This window comes from Thunnus maccoyii, chromosome 10 (genome assembly GCF_910596095.1).
Source record: "Thunnus maccoyii chromosome 10, fThuMac1.1, whole genome shotgun sequence".
In the NCBI taxonomy this organism is placed as follows: Eukaryota; Metazoa; Chordata; class Actinopteri; order Scombriformes; family Scombridae; genus Thunnus; species Thunnus maccoyii.
In genome coordinates this window covers 12,517,242-12,532,091 of record NC_056542.1, presented here as the reverse complement: position 1 = coordinate 12,532,091, position 14,850 = coordinate 12,517,242, and the positions used below count along the sequence as shown (strand labels likewise).

The 14,850-nt window shown below is 40.1% G+C and overlaps 2 protein-coding genes across 2 annotated transcripts; both read left to right on the top strand.

The window, feature by feature from the left end:
• Positions 1–2,298: 2,298 nt before the first annotated feature.
• Positions 2,299–3,465, top strand: LOC121906131 (apolipoprotein A-I-like). Its single transcript, XM_042424813.1, has 3 exons — positions 2,299–2,338; positions 2,515–2,665; positions 2,798–3,465. Exons 1-3 carry the CDS (start codon positions 2,299–2,301, stop codon positions 3,372–3,374), a joined length of 768 nt encoding a protein of 255 aa, XP_042280747.1. The 3' UTR covers positions 3,375–3,465.
• Positions 3,466–8,572: 5,107 nt separating this feature from the next.
• On the top strand, positions 8,573–11,379 carry apoeb (apolipoprotein Eb). The gene is made up of 5 exons (XM_042424219.1): positions 8,573–8,879; positions 9,191–9,256; positions 9,351–9,504; positions 9,778–10,056; positions 10,151–11,379. The coding sequence occupies exons 2-5, from the start codon at positions 9,214–9,216 to the stop codon at positions 10,494–10,496; spliced, it is 822 nt and encodes a 273-aa protein (XP_042280153.1). The 5' UTR covers positions 8,573–8,879; positions 9,191–9,213; the 3' UTR covers positions 10,497–11,379.
• Positions 11,380–14,850: the final 3,471 nt, after the last annotated feature.

Below are 14,850 nucleotides of genomic sequence, written 5' to 3'. Positions count from 1 at the left end.
CCTGACCCCTCCCTACAAAAGCATTTAGGATACAGTAATTAACTATCCACGTAGTTCAGCACTAACCTCCAGATAACTCTAGATAACCTCGGTATGCTTACACCAGTGGACTTTGTATTAGGGTCAAGCAACGTGAATTAAATAGCATCAGGCACTGATTGCTCCAGTAGGTATAATTTGTGTCAGGAGTCAGTAATGGCGTCACTTTTGCCTAACCATTGCAAAAGTACAATATTTTCCAACTGGTTGTCAAAATAGCTCTGTATTTCCTTGGCAGATAAATTTTGGGTCTTTGTGCTGGAACTCATGACTAATGCTAAGAGTTAAGTTAGAGAAACAGGAAGATGAGGAATTATTGAATTAACACAGATCTACTACACAAGGACAACTACAACAGTGACTGTGCATATCAAACAAAAAAATGCATTTTTCTTTTACGTCTCAGTATTTCAGATGCTGAATTGTGTTGAAAAAGTGTGTATTATCTCAATTAGAGCAGGAAGCAACAAAATAAAGACTCCAAGCTAAATCTGTGAATACACACAACCTGGACAAACCAACAGTGAACAAGAAACTGTTGAGATTTATGGTCTTCTGTTGAAGAGTTGACTCCATTTAATTATAACTGTCATACAGTGTAAGTTAAAATTCTGACATAATAATCCCAAATGTATGTCTAAGTATCTGTGTGTCACATTTTAATTTTTTCCTCATTCATTCTTGAAGGATATGTTTACATTTTTCAAGTCTATCTTAAAACAGTACTGACATGCCCATATGTCCACTGAAAGAGTTCGTAATTGTTCCTCATGTCTTTACTGACCTGCAAAGAGACCTCTTCCTAAAGCAACTTCAGTGTGAGTGATGGGAGTCCACAGATCCACAGTGCTCATTCTGTGACCAATTTACCTCTAAAGCTCAGATGAGGCTAAAACGAGGCTCCAGCAGTCTCACTTTGCCAATTCAAGTGGATATCCTGTCTTCCAAAGTTATGGTCTTTTTAGTACAAAATTCCCTCCTTGTGCTTGCACAGACAGTGGTGCCTTTCTGAGCTGTGATGCAGCTAAACTTAAGAATTCATTTTTACACAGAACATTGGCTGTGCATTTTGTCCGCCATCACTTAAATAGCACTTGCATTAAGAGGGAATCTGTGACCAGCATGTTACATTAATTGGTAATGCTTGTCTGATGTTTCAATGGGAGGAATTACTGGTTCTTTTTGTTTTTTGTTTTTACCAATCTACACCTAAAGAAGAAGGAGATAACATCTCAGAAGGACAGATGGGTCAGAAAAAAACATTTGAAACAAAAGAATCAGAATCATTTCAACAAATTTTCCAGTTTCAAGTCTAAGAAACTGTGTTGGATCTTCTTTCCTTGTCCAAGAGAAAAAGACACAACTTGAAAGAAAGCAAATTTTTCTAAAATGTTACTCTTTAAAAGTGGTTTCTAAAAAGTGACCTATGGTATATCCGGTGTGAAACAGCAGCTACTTTGTCCTCCTGAAGTTGACAGCGCCTTAGTCTGCAAACCTTTGGCCAGACTGACACATAGGGATTATTGGACATTGACATGACACAGACACTACAACCATGAGTTCCTGTGACGTTAGCTGGCAGAATGTCAAACTAATAGCAACAATAAAACACCTACTGTGTGTCTAATCAAAGTCGGACATCAAAGAAATTAAAGGGAGGTTCTGTCTGTCTTGGCAGAGAGTTATCTGTCATTAAGGAAAGCCAAGAGCTAAGTGATTATAGACTGACCTTTGAGAACAAGGTTCATTTGAGGTTAAACATATAGATCTTTTCTCACTCTAACACTGATGACAACACATACAGTAATTTAGGTAATAATCAAAGTGAGGCCACAGAACAATTTAGCAATAATCACAAATCCAAATAAAACTGTACATCTGGCAGATGATAACTGATTTATGAAGCTGCAGAAATGGGGTTATGGGCTCAGCGTACATGTGTGTTGTTGTGTATGTGCTGTTGCATGTCTGTTGCGTGGATTCCCTGGCGTAACACATCAGTGAAGATAGCAGGGTGAGGCAAGGTGACAGCAAGGCACTTGCACCTGGACTTTGGGATCATTACTGCTTGGCTTCCTATATAAGCTGCAGAACCTCACCAGTTGAGCACAAGCATTGCCAAGTGGACTTGCAGATATACTCGCAAACTCAGGTAAGAAGGAGTCATCTTTGTCTAGCAACTGAGCTTTTTATTTGAGAAATACTGCTTGGTGAACGTGCTTTGCTGACTTGCTGTGTATCTTGTTGTCACAGGTAGCCATGAAGGTCGCTGTTGTGCTCGTCCTAGCTGTTTTCAGTGGTGAGTGTGATGGCAAAATATCATTATTCTTTGGTCAATTTTGGACCATTAGAAAATATAAAATTGTATGTTCAATATAACATGAACTTTAAATGTCTTGACAACTTACAACAGGCTGTCATGCATGGCCAAAAAATCTGCACTGCTCTGAAACTGTTCATGTCTCCATCCAACAGGCTGTCATGCCAACCTCTTCTATGCTGATGCACCCAAGCCACAGCTGGAGGTGCTGACTGATGCTTTCTGGGACTATGTTGCCAAGGTCACTGAGACAGCTGATGACACCCTCGAGATGATCAGGAAGTCTCAATTTGGACAGGATGTCAGGTAGGTCATACAAGACTTGTTACCTTTGCTGAAAAGCCAATGACGCAAAAAATAGATAGCAGGAACTCGCATGCAAATCCTCTTAACTGGAAGATTAACTAAAGACTTCTCATTGTCCACTCTTTTGTTTAGTGCCCGTCTGACAGAGAGCACCGACATAGCCAGCAAGTATGCAGTCACTCTGCAGGAGCAGCTTCACCCTGCAGCCCAGGAGCTCATCACCAAGGTCACCGCAGAGGCTGATGTTCTGAGAGAGCGTATGATCCAGGACCTGAGCACTGTCAGGGGAAAGCTGGAGCCCTACACCGAGGACATGAAGGCCCAGATCCAGCAGAGAGTGGAGCAGCTCAAACAGGAGCTGGCTCCCTACACAGACTCCGTTGACACTGAGGCTCTGAGAATCACCCTGATGCAGAAAAGCGAGGAGCTGAAGACCAGCCTGGAGCAGAGTGTGAAGGACCTGCAGGCTCAGCTGGGGCCATACACTGATGACCTGAAGCAGAAGGTGGACCAGCACCTGGAAGACTTCAAGGTGAGGGTGGCTCCAGTGACCGAGAAGGTCCAGAGTGAGCTGACTCAGAGAGCCCAGCAGGTGAAAGAACTGGCAGCCCCCTACGTTGAAGAACTGAGGGGAAAGCTGGACCCCTACACTCAGGACCTCCAGTCCCAGCTCATGACCCTCTACGAGTCCTTTGTCAAAGCCAGCTAAGCCAACCTCCACTTCCCGTTCAACACAAAGAAACTTAATATTAAAAAACACAAATCTCCCCAGGATGACGTGTCATTAACAGAATGACAACATAAGCTCAACAATTTTAAAAGATGTCTGTAGATATATTTGCAGTATGAAAAGATAATAAAGATAATAAATATTGGTCTGTGACCAAGTAATGTGTTCTCTTCCTATATTACGGAAATAAAGTAAAAGCAAAACATAAACTTGTCAGTCTGTTGTTGTTACTGTTATTGACAAAGTCAATGTAAAATTACAACTGTGTGTTGGTAAGGTTTGAGGATACCCAATGTTTTCTTTACAAACATATCATTTTTGATAGGCAAGAGATTACAATATATCTATCAAATTTAAACGAAAAATAAATGAAGGAAGGAAAAAAAAGAAATACAGTTACACACATCATTACCTAAATGTGGACACTGTCTCCAATGTGGTCATTTATACCAATGAAATTTAATAATTTGATGATCTAAATTAGCTTTAAATATATATATATATATATTACAGTTTTTAGTTTTAGATTTTCTTTTTTACTAAGTAGATATCTCATACTGTACATAAAAACATGAGAAACAGGGGTTATGTTGTTGGATGTGGTTTTTCACACTTGAGTGCCATCTGGTGAACATAGAGAGTCACTTCATATGTACAGTATATTCATGCAGATATGGGCAAGATAGTAGATTTTAACACTAGAAATTAGCTTTTTTCACTATTCACAGTCACAAGCAAACAGAAAACCTTTTATCTAACCCCACATAAAAATCTGTGGGGAACACATCGCGTCTTGTTTGTTCAGCGTCTGGTTGCAAAATCTCGCCCCCCCTGCCACGCCCCTGTAAGATTCAGTTGTGGGTCCTGGACAGGGCATGTTCAGTTTTGCTCCTGCAAGTCTGGAAGTTCATAAACACATCCTGCTTCCACCTTGTTTTTTAGTTTTCCTTTTGTGCCTCCATCCCTGCTGCCAGATCGCTCCCACGCTGTCTTACCCAGTGGCAAACAACATTCCTCTGTTCTGCCCCCAGCTGTCACAGGCTCTGCACACCGTTAACCCTCCAAGCACACACAGCTCTGCTTTCTTATCATGTCTGCTTGTGTAAGGGTTTTTGGCTATATTCTGAATCTGGATGTTTTAAAGTTAAAATTTGCAATATCTCTCATGATAAATGAATGTAAGTGCCCCCCCCCCCCCTTTTTTTTTTTACTTATCATGTAACAAGTATTTTCTAATAATTATTCCCACTACAATTATATCTACAACAGTTAAAACATGATGAACTGGGGGTTATGAACCTGGAATTAACTTTATTTATGTCGATAAAGTTCATAGAGCCTGAAAAAGAAAAACAAGAAGTTACTTTTAAGTATTTCCCAATCAGACAGCAGACAAAAGACAGGAAAATGAAGAAGAAAAAATGACTACAATAACAAAAATCTTTACTTTACTTTAGATCACTTCTCATAACTGTGTTTGTAAAAAAAACTATACAGTTAAATCTTTGTCATTCTATCATTCAGATATATTTACACATCTAAGGACATTGATTTATTAAAACATGAAATTGTTGGAGAAGAAAAAAAGATGTCTACCAGCACCTCTAAGGGTCAGTAATTAACATGTTACATTGCACTTGTTTAATCCATACAAAAACCAAAGGTGTATTTTTTTTAAGCTTTTGGACAGAGCCAGGTTTGTTTCCCCCTGCTTCCAGTCTTTGCACTAAACTATTACATTTAGATACTTGAACGATATCAATCTACTCATCTAACCCTCAGCAAAACAGTTAATACATGCATTTTACTAAATGTCAAACTGTTCCTTTAATTAGATGCCATTTACACTGATTTCAATACTTGAGTACTAAATACTCATAACAGTAATCTGTGAACATGAAGGAACATTTTGTCCAACCCACCAAGTTTCTGCACAGCTTGAACCACTTAGTAGACACTTGGCCTGAAAGAAAACTGTTAGCTTGCCCTCTCACTCTGAGCATTGTACAGCGAGTGATATAGAAGGCAGGAATCTGACTCAAGGTTACTTTAGCTGATGGATAAACACTGGCTGCTGCATCCATCAAACCCTTGACCCCTTTATTACAGAAAGACGGTGCAATAAACTCAGCTGCCACGGTAGCCTTACTCAGGCATTTGGCTCTGCCGACCCACATCCCCATCAGCTGATACCACTCTGACTCAGAACCCGGTGATGGGGCATATGCTGCAAGAAAAATACTAAATTCTGAACTTGAACATCCAGTTCAACAGCTTTTAACCCACAGACAGTAACTGCAGTAACCTTGCTGACTCAACTAAACAGATGTTTTCCTGTGAAGTGCTGACCGGAGGGGTGAGATCATTCAGACTTAACCAAAAAAACAAATTCCTTAAACAGCTTCAGGAGAACGGCATCATCAGGCTGGGGTTACTTTAGTTCACACCACCCAAAGATGCCCTTTCACACACTCTCTCCTGATAGACATTGTACATTGCTTCTGTTGTTGTGAAATAAAACGAGAAGCTGATGTACTTAAGATGACTATGTCACATATTTTACTGTATTATTTCATGGTTCTTCTTGATTCTCTCTGTTTCACTTCTCCATCTGCCTTCTGTCTCTTTGTCCTGATGGCCCTGCAACAGAAGTTTGTGAAATCTGAGATCAGATGGATAACAGACCCTCCTAAAGAATGTGAAAAAAAAGCTGCTGCATGACATTGTTTTGCACAGACTGATGGAATTTAATTACTGATCTTGATTTGTTTGTGTGTTTGAACTGGATTGGACTTGTTATCTGAACATACTGTATCTTTCTCTGTTTGACGCACCTTCTGTAGTGACACACACTATTGTGTTGGTAAACCAAGGTCAAAGGTCTTCGATGTTATTTTAACAGAAATGCGAGACCTAAATATATTGAGTTTAAACTGGAAATTTGATTAACATGTTTCATCTCATTGACGACAAAAGAAAAAAAACATTCATTTATTTATTACAAGATACAGGTAATGAACTTTTCTAGGCCTTCCAGTCACTAAACAGATAGTGGACACCTTCGGGTTATCACACACTGATGTTATCATGTCCTCCCACTAATTACCTGACCAAGCCAACCCATTTAAACTTTGTTCCTGTTCAAAGTTAAGTTGTGTTTCTGTGAAAATGACAGAGAAATCTGTTACGTTGACAACAAAGAAGTCAAGTCCTAAAGGGCAAAGGTCATTATACATGGGCAGAAAAAGGACTTGATAGAGAAAAAAACTTCAGATTGATCATAAATAATGACAGCAAAAACATACATTGCTTTGTAATTTGTAAAATTACTGCTTTATCTAAAAACAAGTCATTTTCCAGTTAATCATACCACCAAAAATAACAAAACACACCCGGTAAAGTATGAGAGGAGTGACCACTGACAACAGCTTTATTTAAAGTATTTTTCTACACAACATGATACCTACACCTACAGTTATTGTGATTGATTTCACAGTTTTTAGAGTTGGAATCAGTTATGGTTGAGGTATTAAAGCATTTGTTGATGATAGCGAAGTATGTGTATGATTCCCTGCCAGTGGATCATTTATCCTTAATAGCAGCAAGACAATAACAGGTCTGTCTGATGGAGGTTTGGGTCCAATAAAAATATACACCAGGGCTCATAATAGCTATGTTTTGCCACTAAACAAACATGTGTTGCCCAATGCTGGAGTCAACACTTGCACTCTTAAAGCATCAAACTTCCCCTTTCCTATGCCAATTTCAAAATCCTGGAAATTTCTATCTTCTGTGAAAGGTAGCACTTGTTATGTATAACCTACAACATAAAAACAGATTTAAATTCAGTTCTTTTCCTGAGTTTGTGTTATATACTTCCTTTGTTCAGTGTACTCCCACAGTTTTTTTGTTACAGGTAATATGATAGTTTATGTTCTCTGTATTTTATGATCTGTAATCCTTCTTTTGTTCAGTGGGCTTGCTGTACTTGAGTGTCCCCAAGTCCTAACATGCCCATCTTGTTGTGCTTACCTTTATTTGTTCTTCAGACACTTACAGGTAATCTATAGCTTTACTTTATTCAGATACAGAAAATGCAATTAAGTGCATATGATCTAGACACAGAAAGTCACATTTGCTACACTCACCATTTGGATTATGAGAATAGGTAGTCATGCAAAGGTGCTATGTGTTGGGGGTTGTGTGTCTGTCTGGGATGGATAAGTGAGGTGTCAAAAGAGCATTTAGATTAAAATGCTCATGTGAAAAGGCTAATTTACATACTGGCGCCAGGACGACTTACATTCAAATGAGATCACTTGGTGATAAGGATCAGAGAAAAGCCTGAAAAGTAACACCAAACCTGTAAAAATCAGCAGTGGTGGATCCATTCAAGTCTTATACTAGAGTAAAAGTAGCAAGAACACCATGTACAGAGTAAATTACGGTAATAAAACAAAATGTACTTGAGTGTCAACAGATTTCACTGGTTAAATTTAAGTTACTGGTACACATTTTTGATGTATTGATGAATCTGTAATGACTTGTTGGATAGTTTATTCTAAATAATGCCTATTAGACTGAAAACTACAATGTCTCTCACTTAGATGTAGTAGAGTATATGCAGTGAAGTACTGTACAATTTTAGGGTACTTGGACCTTACTTCATTTTTGTGCATATTTTATACTTCTACTTCACGACAATTCAGAGGAAAATGTTGTGATTTATATCCCATATTTTACAGCTATAGTTATTTTTTATTGTTATAACTTAAACTACCCAACAGTAGTTTGTAGTAGCTTCACGCCCACCAGCTACAACATGAAAATACTGCTCACACAGTATTCCATCAGTAATGATAATCCAATAATATGATATACAATAATATACCACAGAGAGGGATATTCAGTGGCACAGTGATGCTGTACAGTTAATTAATAAGTTGTTACTTATATTTTTACATAAGTAAAGCTTTGAAAGCTGCACTTTTACTTAGCCTATGGAGTATTTCTACATTGCGGAATTGCAACTTTTATCGAAGTGAAAGATGTGAATAAACGTGAATAAAACAGCATATGATGGAAATACCTCAAAAGTACTTTATTGCTACTTTCTACCTCTCGCACATGTTTATTGTTGTTCAAGGTTTGTCACTGTAATTATGCAAACAACATAAAGGGAAAATACATTTTTCGTGACGCTGGACGGGAAACTTTTACCCCTTTATTCACACTGGCTGCCAGATTGCTCAATCACCCCTTTAAAACTGTGCAAACCGGTGAGAACTTCGGACGCGGTGTTGGTAACACGTTGCGTGGAAGGAAACAGGATTCTGTACAGACAAATCATCAGCACCACGTGAACGCGTGCGCGCACGAGCCGGCACTCCCCCCGGTAGCACGCGCAGCAGCAGCAGCCTCCTGGGACTGTATAAAAGCCCTCGGTCACCGTTTAGGGAGCACGGAGGAAGCTCAACCTCTCAGGTGAGTAGAAGGACAGCGTGCAGAGATGACTTTCTAAAAACTTTCTTTAATACTTCGGATTTAATGCTAGCTCATACAAATTACTTTCTGCTAGTTACCAGTGTGTTAAATGCAAATACATTAACTTAAATTGTAGTTTCTAAAAAATAACACTTTATTTTTCCATTGGGATTAATAAGGTACTCTATCTATCTAAAAGCCAGTGAAGGGATTTAAAATGTGACAAAATGTAACGTTGTTACCTTGTGAAATTGAAAAACCCTGCTACATCTGTTCCTAACCTCTTTCTTTTTTTAAAATTTACTTCACAGGTGTATCTGTCTGTCCAACTACCATGAAGGCCGTAGCTCTGATCCTTGCTTTGGCAGTCATCACTGGTAAGTACACTGCTAGTCAAGGAATTAAAACATCATGTTTTATTGGATGTGTGCCTGTGAATTTATCCATGCTTTCCACATGTGCCCATAATAGGCTGCAATGCCCGTGCTGTGCGCCAGGCAGATGCCACCCCAAACCGCTGGGAGGAATCTGTGGATCGTTTCTGGCAGTATGTCTCTGAACTGAACCAACAAGCCGATGGAGTTGTGGAGACCCTCAAGACCTCTCAGCTCACCAGAGAGCTAGAGTAAGTGAATCAAAGTGCTTGAGAGATGGCTTGTCCTACACAATTTATCTTGTCCTTTTCAGAATCCAACCTTTCTCCTCTATCATCTGTGCACTCAATACTCTCCTTATTTTCCAGTACTTTTCTTCCACTTGTGCTCTGGTGTTTTTTCCAGATCTCCCATTTCCCCTTCTTTGTTCATGCATTTCTGTCAACCCTTATTTCCACAACCTGTATATATCTAAAATCTCATCCTCACACTCATGTTTGACCATCTTGTTTTTCTGTTTGTAGCACTCTGATCACCGACACCATGGCAGAGCTGACAGTATACAAAGATGAAATCCAGACCAAGGTCACTGAGGCCTCCACTGGCCAGCTGTCCGAGGACCTGCAGCTTCTGGCCAACAAACTGCAAAAGGACATGCTTGATGCCAAGGAGCGCAGCACTGAGTATCTGGGTGAGCTCAAGACCATGATGGAGCAGAACACCGATGATGTCCGCAGCCGCATCAGCACCTACACCCACAAGCTGAAGAAACGCCTGAACAAGGACACTGAGGAGATCCGCAAGTAAGTTGGGTGGAAGCTTTCAGACTTTTAACTCTTTCTACTCTTTGTCAATGTGAAACCTAAATATCTCTGCCTCTTTTTTCTTCACCACCAGCACTGTGGCCACCTACTTGGGTGAGCTCCAGTCCCGCACCTCCCAGAACCTGGATGCTGTGAAGGAGCGCGTTGAGCCCTACGTCAATCAGGCCAGTGACACAGCCACCAAGAAGCTGTCCGACATCTCTGTCATGCTGAAGAGCCAGGCTGAGGGTCTGGGCCAGCAGCTGGAGACCCAGGCTGAGGGCCTGAAGACCCAACTGGAGGCCACTGCCCAGGACCTGCGCACCTCCCTGGAAGGCAAGATCGACGAGCTGACCGAGTTGTTCTCCCCCTATGCCACCCAGATTCGTGAGCAGGTTGAGAGCATCATAGACAAGGTCAAGGAGACCGCCAGTGCCTAAAGACTCTGAGGGTTTTTTAAAGGGTTTTAGATGGTTTTTGGTCCACTGTTTGTTATAGAAAGAGGGAGGTATAAACCACTGATTTCTTAATACCCTGGAAAAGAGAGGGGAAGTGGGAGTTGAGAGTTACTGACAATATCTTCATTTGGGTGCTCTAGTGTTCAGTTTAAGGGAGTTGGTGAGAGGAAGGAGGCAGGGTGAAGTGCATCGTTTATAGAACAGTCAGCAGATAAACTTATGTTTGAGTTCTATCTTCTGCATATTCAACCTCTCTTCTTCTCCTATCATCTCCCTTGATTACTGAAGACAAGAGCCACAGCCAACAACAGCCTTTACTACATAAACAACACAGACAATTATTTGTAATATGCTTCTCTTTTCTACTTTTTAATTAACTGCTCTAGCTGTCTACACCCCCCAAGGTTTTTGTACTGAGTTTCCTACATTTTGTTTGGTTGTAAATATAACTGCTGAATTTGAGCCTCATAGGCAAGAGTTTCCAGCCTGCATCATCCCTAAATGCACCAAACACAAGAGTCTTTCATTTCAATAAATGCACTGAATGATGTCAAAAGATGAGGGCACACACAGTTATGTGTCTACTACTTTTTCAAACGGTGACATTGGACCACTAAAGTGTCCTTCTGTATTGTCTGCATTTCCTGTTGTTATGCTTCACAGGGAAGTGGAATGTAAAATGACTTGATGCAGTTATGACAATCAGTAAGTTGTAAAGTGTAAATGCCGCCTGTCTGTGTTCTTCAGTCTGACTAGAGTGTCCCTTGTGTTTCACATGTCATATGCCGACCATGCTGCTCGCTAAAGTGTGCTGCTTGTGGTTGCAGCTGAACTGTGCTGAGTGAATAAAGAACCCAAAAAAAGATGCTCTGTTTCCATTGTTTGTCTCTCTGATCAAACATTAAAAGAGTAATATATTATTTAAGATGAGGTTCAGTTACAGTAACAATTGGAGACTCCACAAAGCTGTAGGTGATCCACTATTACATTTAGGACATTTAGTCTCTTAGCACTATAGAAAATGTCTAAAATACCCTTTAAGAGAATCTAATCTAATTAAAGGCTTTGACAAAATGTCCTGAAATTATCATCTTAAGCAACTTCTTTTTTTATGAACTTAAAGCTCCCTAGTGCTTCAATGCTGCAACGTCACCCCTCATGTTCTTTTGTTCAGCAGTTATTACATAAGGTTAAGGTGGCTAATTATATAATGACATTTTCTAAAGCTTGTGGCCCCTCTGAACCCCTTTCCACCTACCCCCTGACACATACACGTCAAAACAGAGGCCCACCTTTCTTTGCTGAACTCTCTGTAACTTACTGTTCCTACAGCAAGTAATTCATCTAAAAAGGGTGTTCTTTTGCTCCCTCTCTGTACCTGTACTCCACCCCCCACCCCCCAACCCTCAACCTACTGTTTCTCTAGTCCAGACTTGTTAAGATCTGCTCTCAGATTCCTTTCCCTTGATCCCAACAGGCATTTGGGAACATTCTGTGCCCCTGATTGAATTCTCTGTATGGTGACCCTCTATCTTCTCTAACTTTATCTTGGCTTGTTTCAAATGATAAGGCACGCATCAGTGCATTTCAATACATGTACCCTAAGGGAGATTCATTCATGCACAAACACTTTGCAGACAGTGTGCCAAAATGCATGTACACATATATAGTATGCCTGCATACAGGAACATGTGTGCCATCAAAACGTGCAGTATGGGAATCCTGGTGGCACTAAGATGCATATCATCAAACTTCATGTCATACCCCCCCCTCCATGTTTCCTGTCTGTCAGCTATTAAATAAAAGCAAAAATGCCAGACAAATCTTTAGAAAACTTTCTGTAAATTACTTTTGGCTTTTCTGTTTTAGCAGTCATTAGAAAGCATATCTGTCCTTTAAGAAAAAGTTTCAATGGCACTAAATACAAAGGATGTCCAAGATTTTGGATTTTCAGCTTGATACACATCTGGACCAACCTGAGGGGAAAAGATGGCCATGAATGCCCTTAGAAAGAGTTTTAAAAGTTATGCTTATCAAACACAGCAGGATTTTTTCTTTGAAGTGCAGAGCAGAGGCCAGTAGAGGACACCATTTGTCCCTTGTTCATCTTCTCTCCTCTCCTCTGACCCCTCCACTTGAATCCATGCTGCACAAAGATGCAGCTGTGTTTTCTTTTTGGAAGATTAAGTAAACTACATTTGCCTCATAAAGAAACACACACTCTGCAAGCTTCAAGAACAGAACACACATTTAATTGCAGAGCTGGTAACTACTGAAGAATAACTTGCTGGAGTGTGCAGTGAAGATACAAATATAAAATGTGAACTCATAAATTGACAACTAGAATTGATGTAATATGATTGATGCTTGCTGTGTGATTTTTAATTGGGGCGTCACTGTGGCCTACAGGCGTACCATGTCACCTCCACATGGTTTGAATCTGACTGGGGACCTTTGTTGCATGTCATCTCCCTCTCTTTTCCAACTCTCTAGTGCATGCTATTGGAAAGAAAATTCCCCAAAACATATACTTAGAACAGTGTTCATAAATTGTATGTATATGTAGAATAACATATAACTGATTGTACATCAGTGTGCTTATAAAAATGTTTAAATTTTTCATTAATTTAAGCTGTTTTTCATCTCTACAAAACAACCTCAAGGTATAATTAAAACAAAAAAAACATGTCTGTGTCACAGGGCATTGCATATAAATTGAAAGAATGACTAACTCTATGACTAGACGTTTGTCCCCTATGATATCACTCCTTTTCAGGAACCAGTGTTTATTTCGAAACTCCCTTTAACAGACAAGTGAAACTCCTACATTAAACTGTTGTTGCAGGATCAGTCATGGATGGTAAAAACCAGAAAAACCACAAGTATCATGCTAGTTCAGCACTTCTGCTCCATCTGGTCCTATAGAGTGTCTGCAGTCTGAGTACTGCCCAGCAACAACAACGAAAAAGTCCCAGCATACTACCAGGTGCTAGCTAGCCCATGACTGCTAGTAACCTCTCCAAAAACACCCCTGCAGAGATTTTACCTCCTATTACAACCTCCTCTCTTCTCTCCATCCTTTTCCTCCCCTTCAGTGCTGGCACACAACTTCAGTCACCACAGGGGTTCTTGGCCAAACACAAAAACAGCATTTTTGTAAGCTTGTTATTGCAAATTGGGAGCACGGAAGACGTGCACTTTCACGCCCTATGCCTCCTACAATTATTCAAGAGGAGCTTATATGCACGCAAGCACAAGCTCATACATAAACCCACTGGCCACTTCATGACAAAAGAAATGGAGATTAAGTCTTTCAAAGGTAATGTGTGAATGTTGAGGCATGTGAAGGCTCATTTAACTCAATTGTATGCTATTCACCATAGCAATAGCACCTTATAGGCCAAGACATCAGCAATAAATGGGCAATTGGTCCTTTTGCAGAAAACTTCTTGCAGTGCAAACAGATATGTTAAGCAGCAATGAAGCCTTCACATCCTCAGACACAGACTTCCTGGCTATTAGGTCACAGTCGTAAAGAGGGGTAACTGCAGTTCATCACACTGTACTGTTTTTCTGTTGCATGCTAACTTACAGGATGGACCACATAGGGCTCTGTCTGACTTACTTCCCTTTTAAGAAGGGGAAGGTCTGGATAAGAGAAGCATCAAATGAGGCAATGAAATTCAGTAGAGCGGTAAATGTAAAAATATGCCAAAACAGAATAGGACATTGCAGAAAAAGCAGTCTGCTTGACAGTGCAAGCTATTTTATCTGCTGTCTGTGGCACATCAGTGACTTCTACCCTGTAAGCAAAACTCACAAGGCAACATTTAGAAATGTAGGTCTTAGGGTATGTGGGATAATGTTTAATCAACGATTGAAGGAACCGTTAATGAAAAGAAGTACACGCAAGAAAAACTAAGGAAGATTGTAATTTGACTAAAAATCATAATGATTTTAAGAATGTGCATCATGTTCACAAACAGTCAAGCCGAGGACAGTCTAATGTGACCCTGTAGCAAAGTCAGTCTCAGCACTTAAATCCAGTTCCTTGAAATCAAAAGCTTTATTACCCATTAATGACACAAGGTCGATGCTTGGCCAAGAGTTCAGGTCCAAAGGACCTTCCAACTGGTCATGTCTATTGGTAACTATGCTATCAGCGCTGAACTATGCTCCTTCTAAATCACATTTCACTTTATTCAATTGACACCATTGTTTCTGAGGGATAAACTCTGACCCCTTACAGAAGCGTATCCCTCAACATCATCACCCAGCTCAGTACTGTTCTTTATCATTTTGATTTCATTAGACAGTAAATGTGTAACAGGGCCAC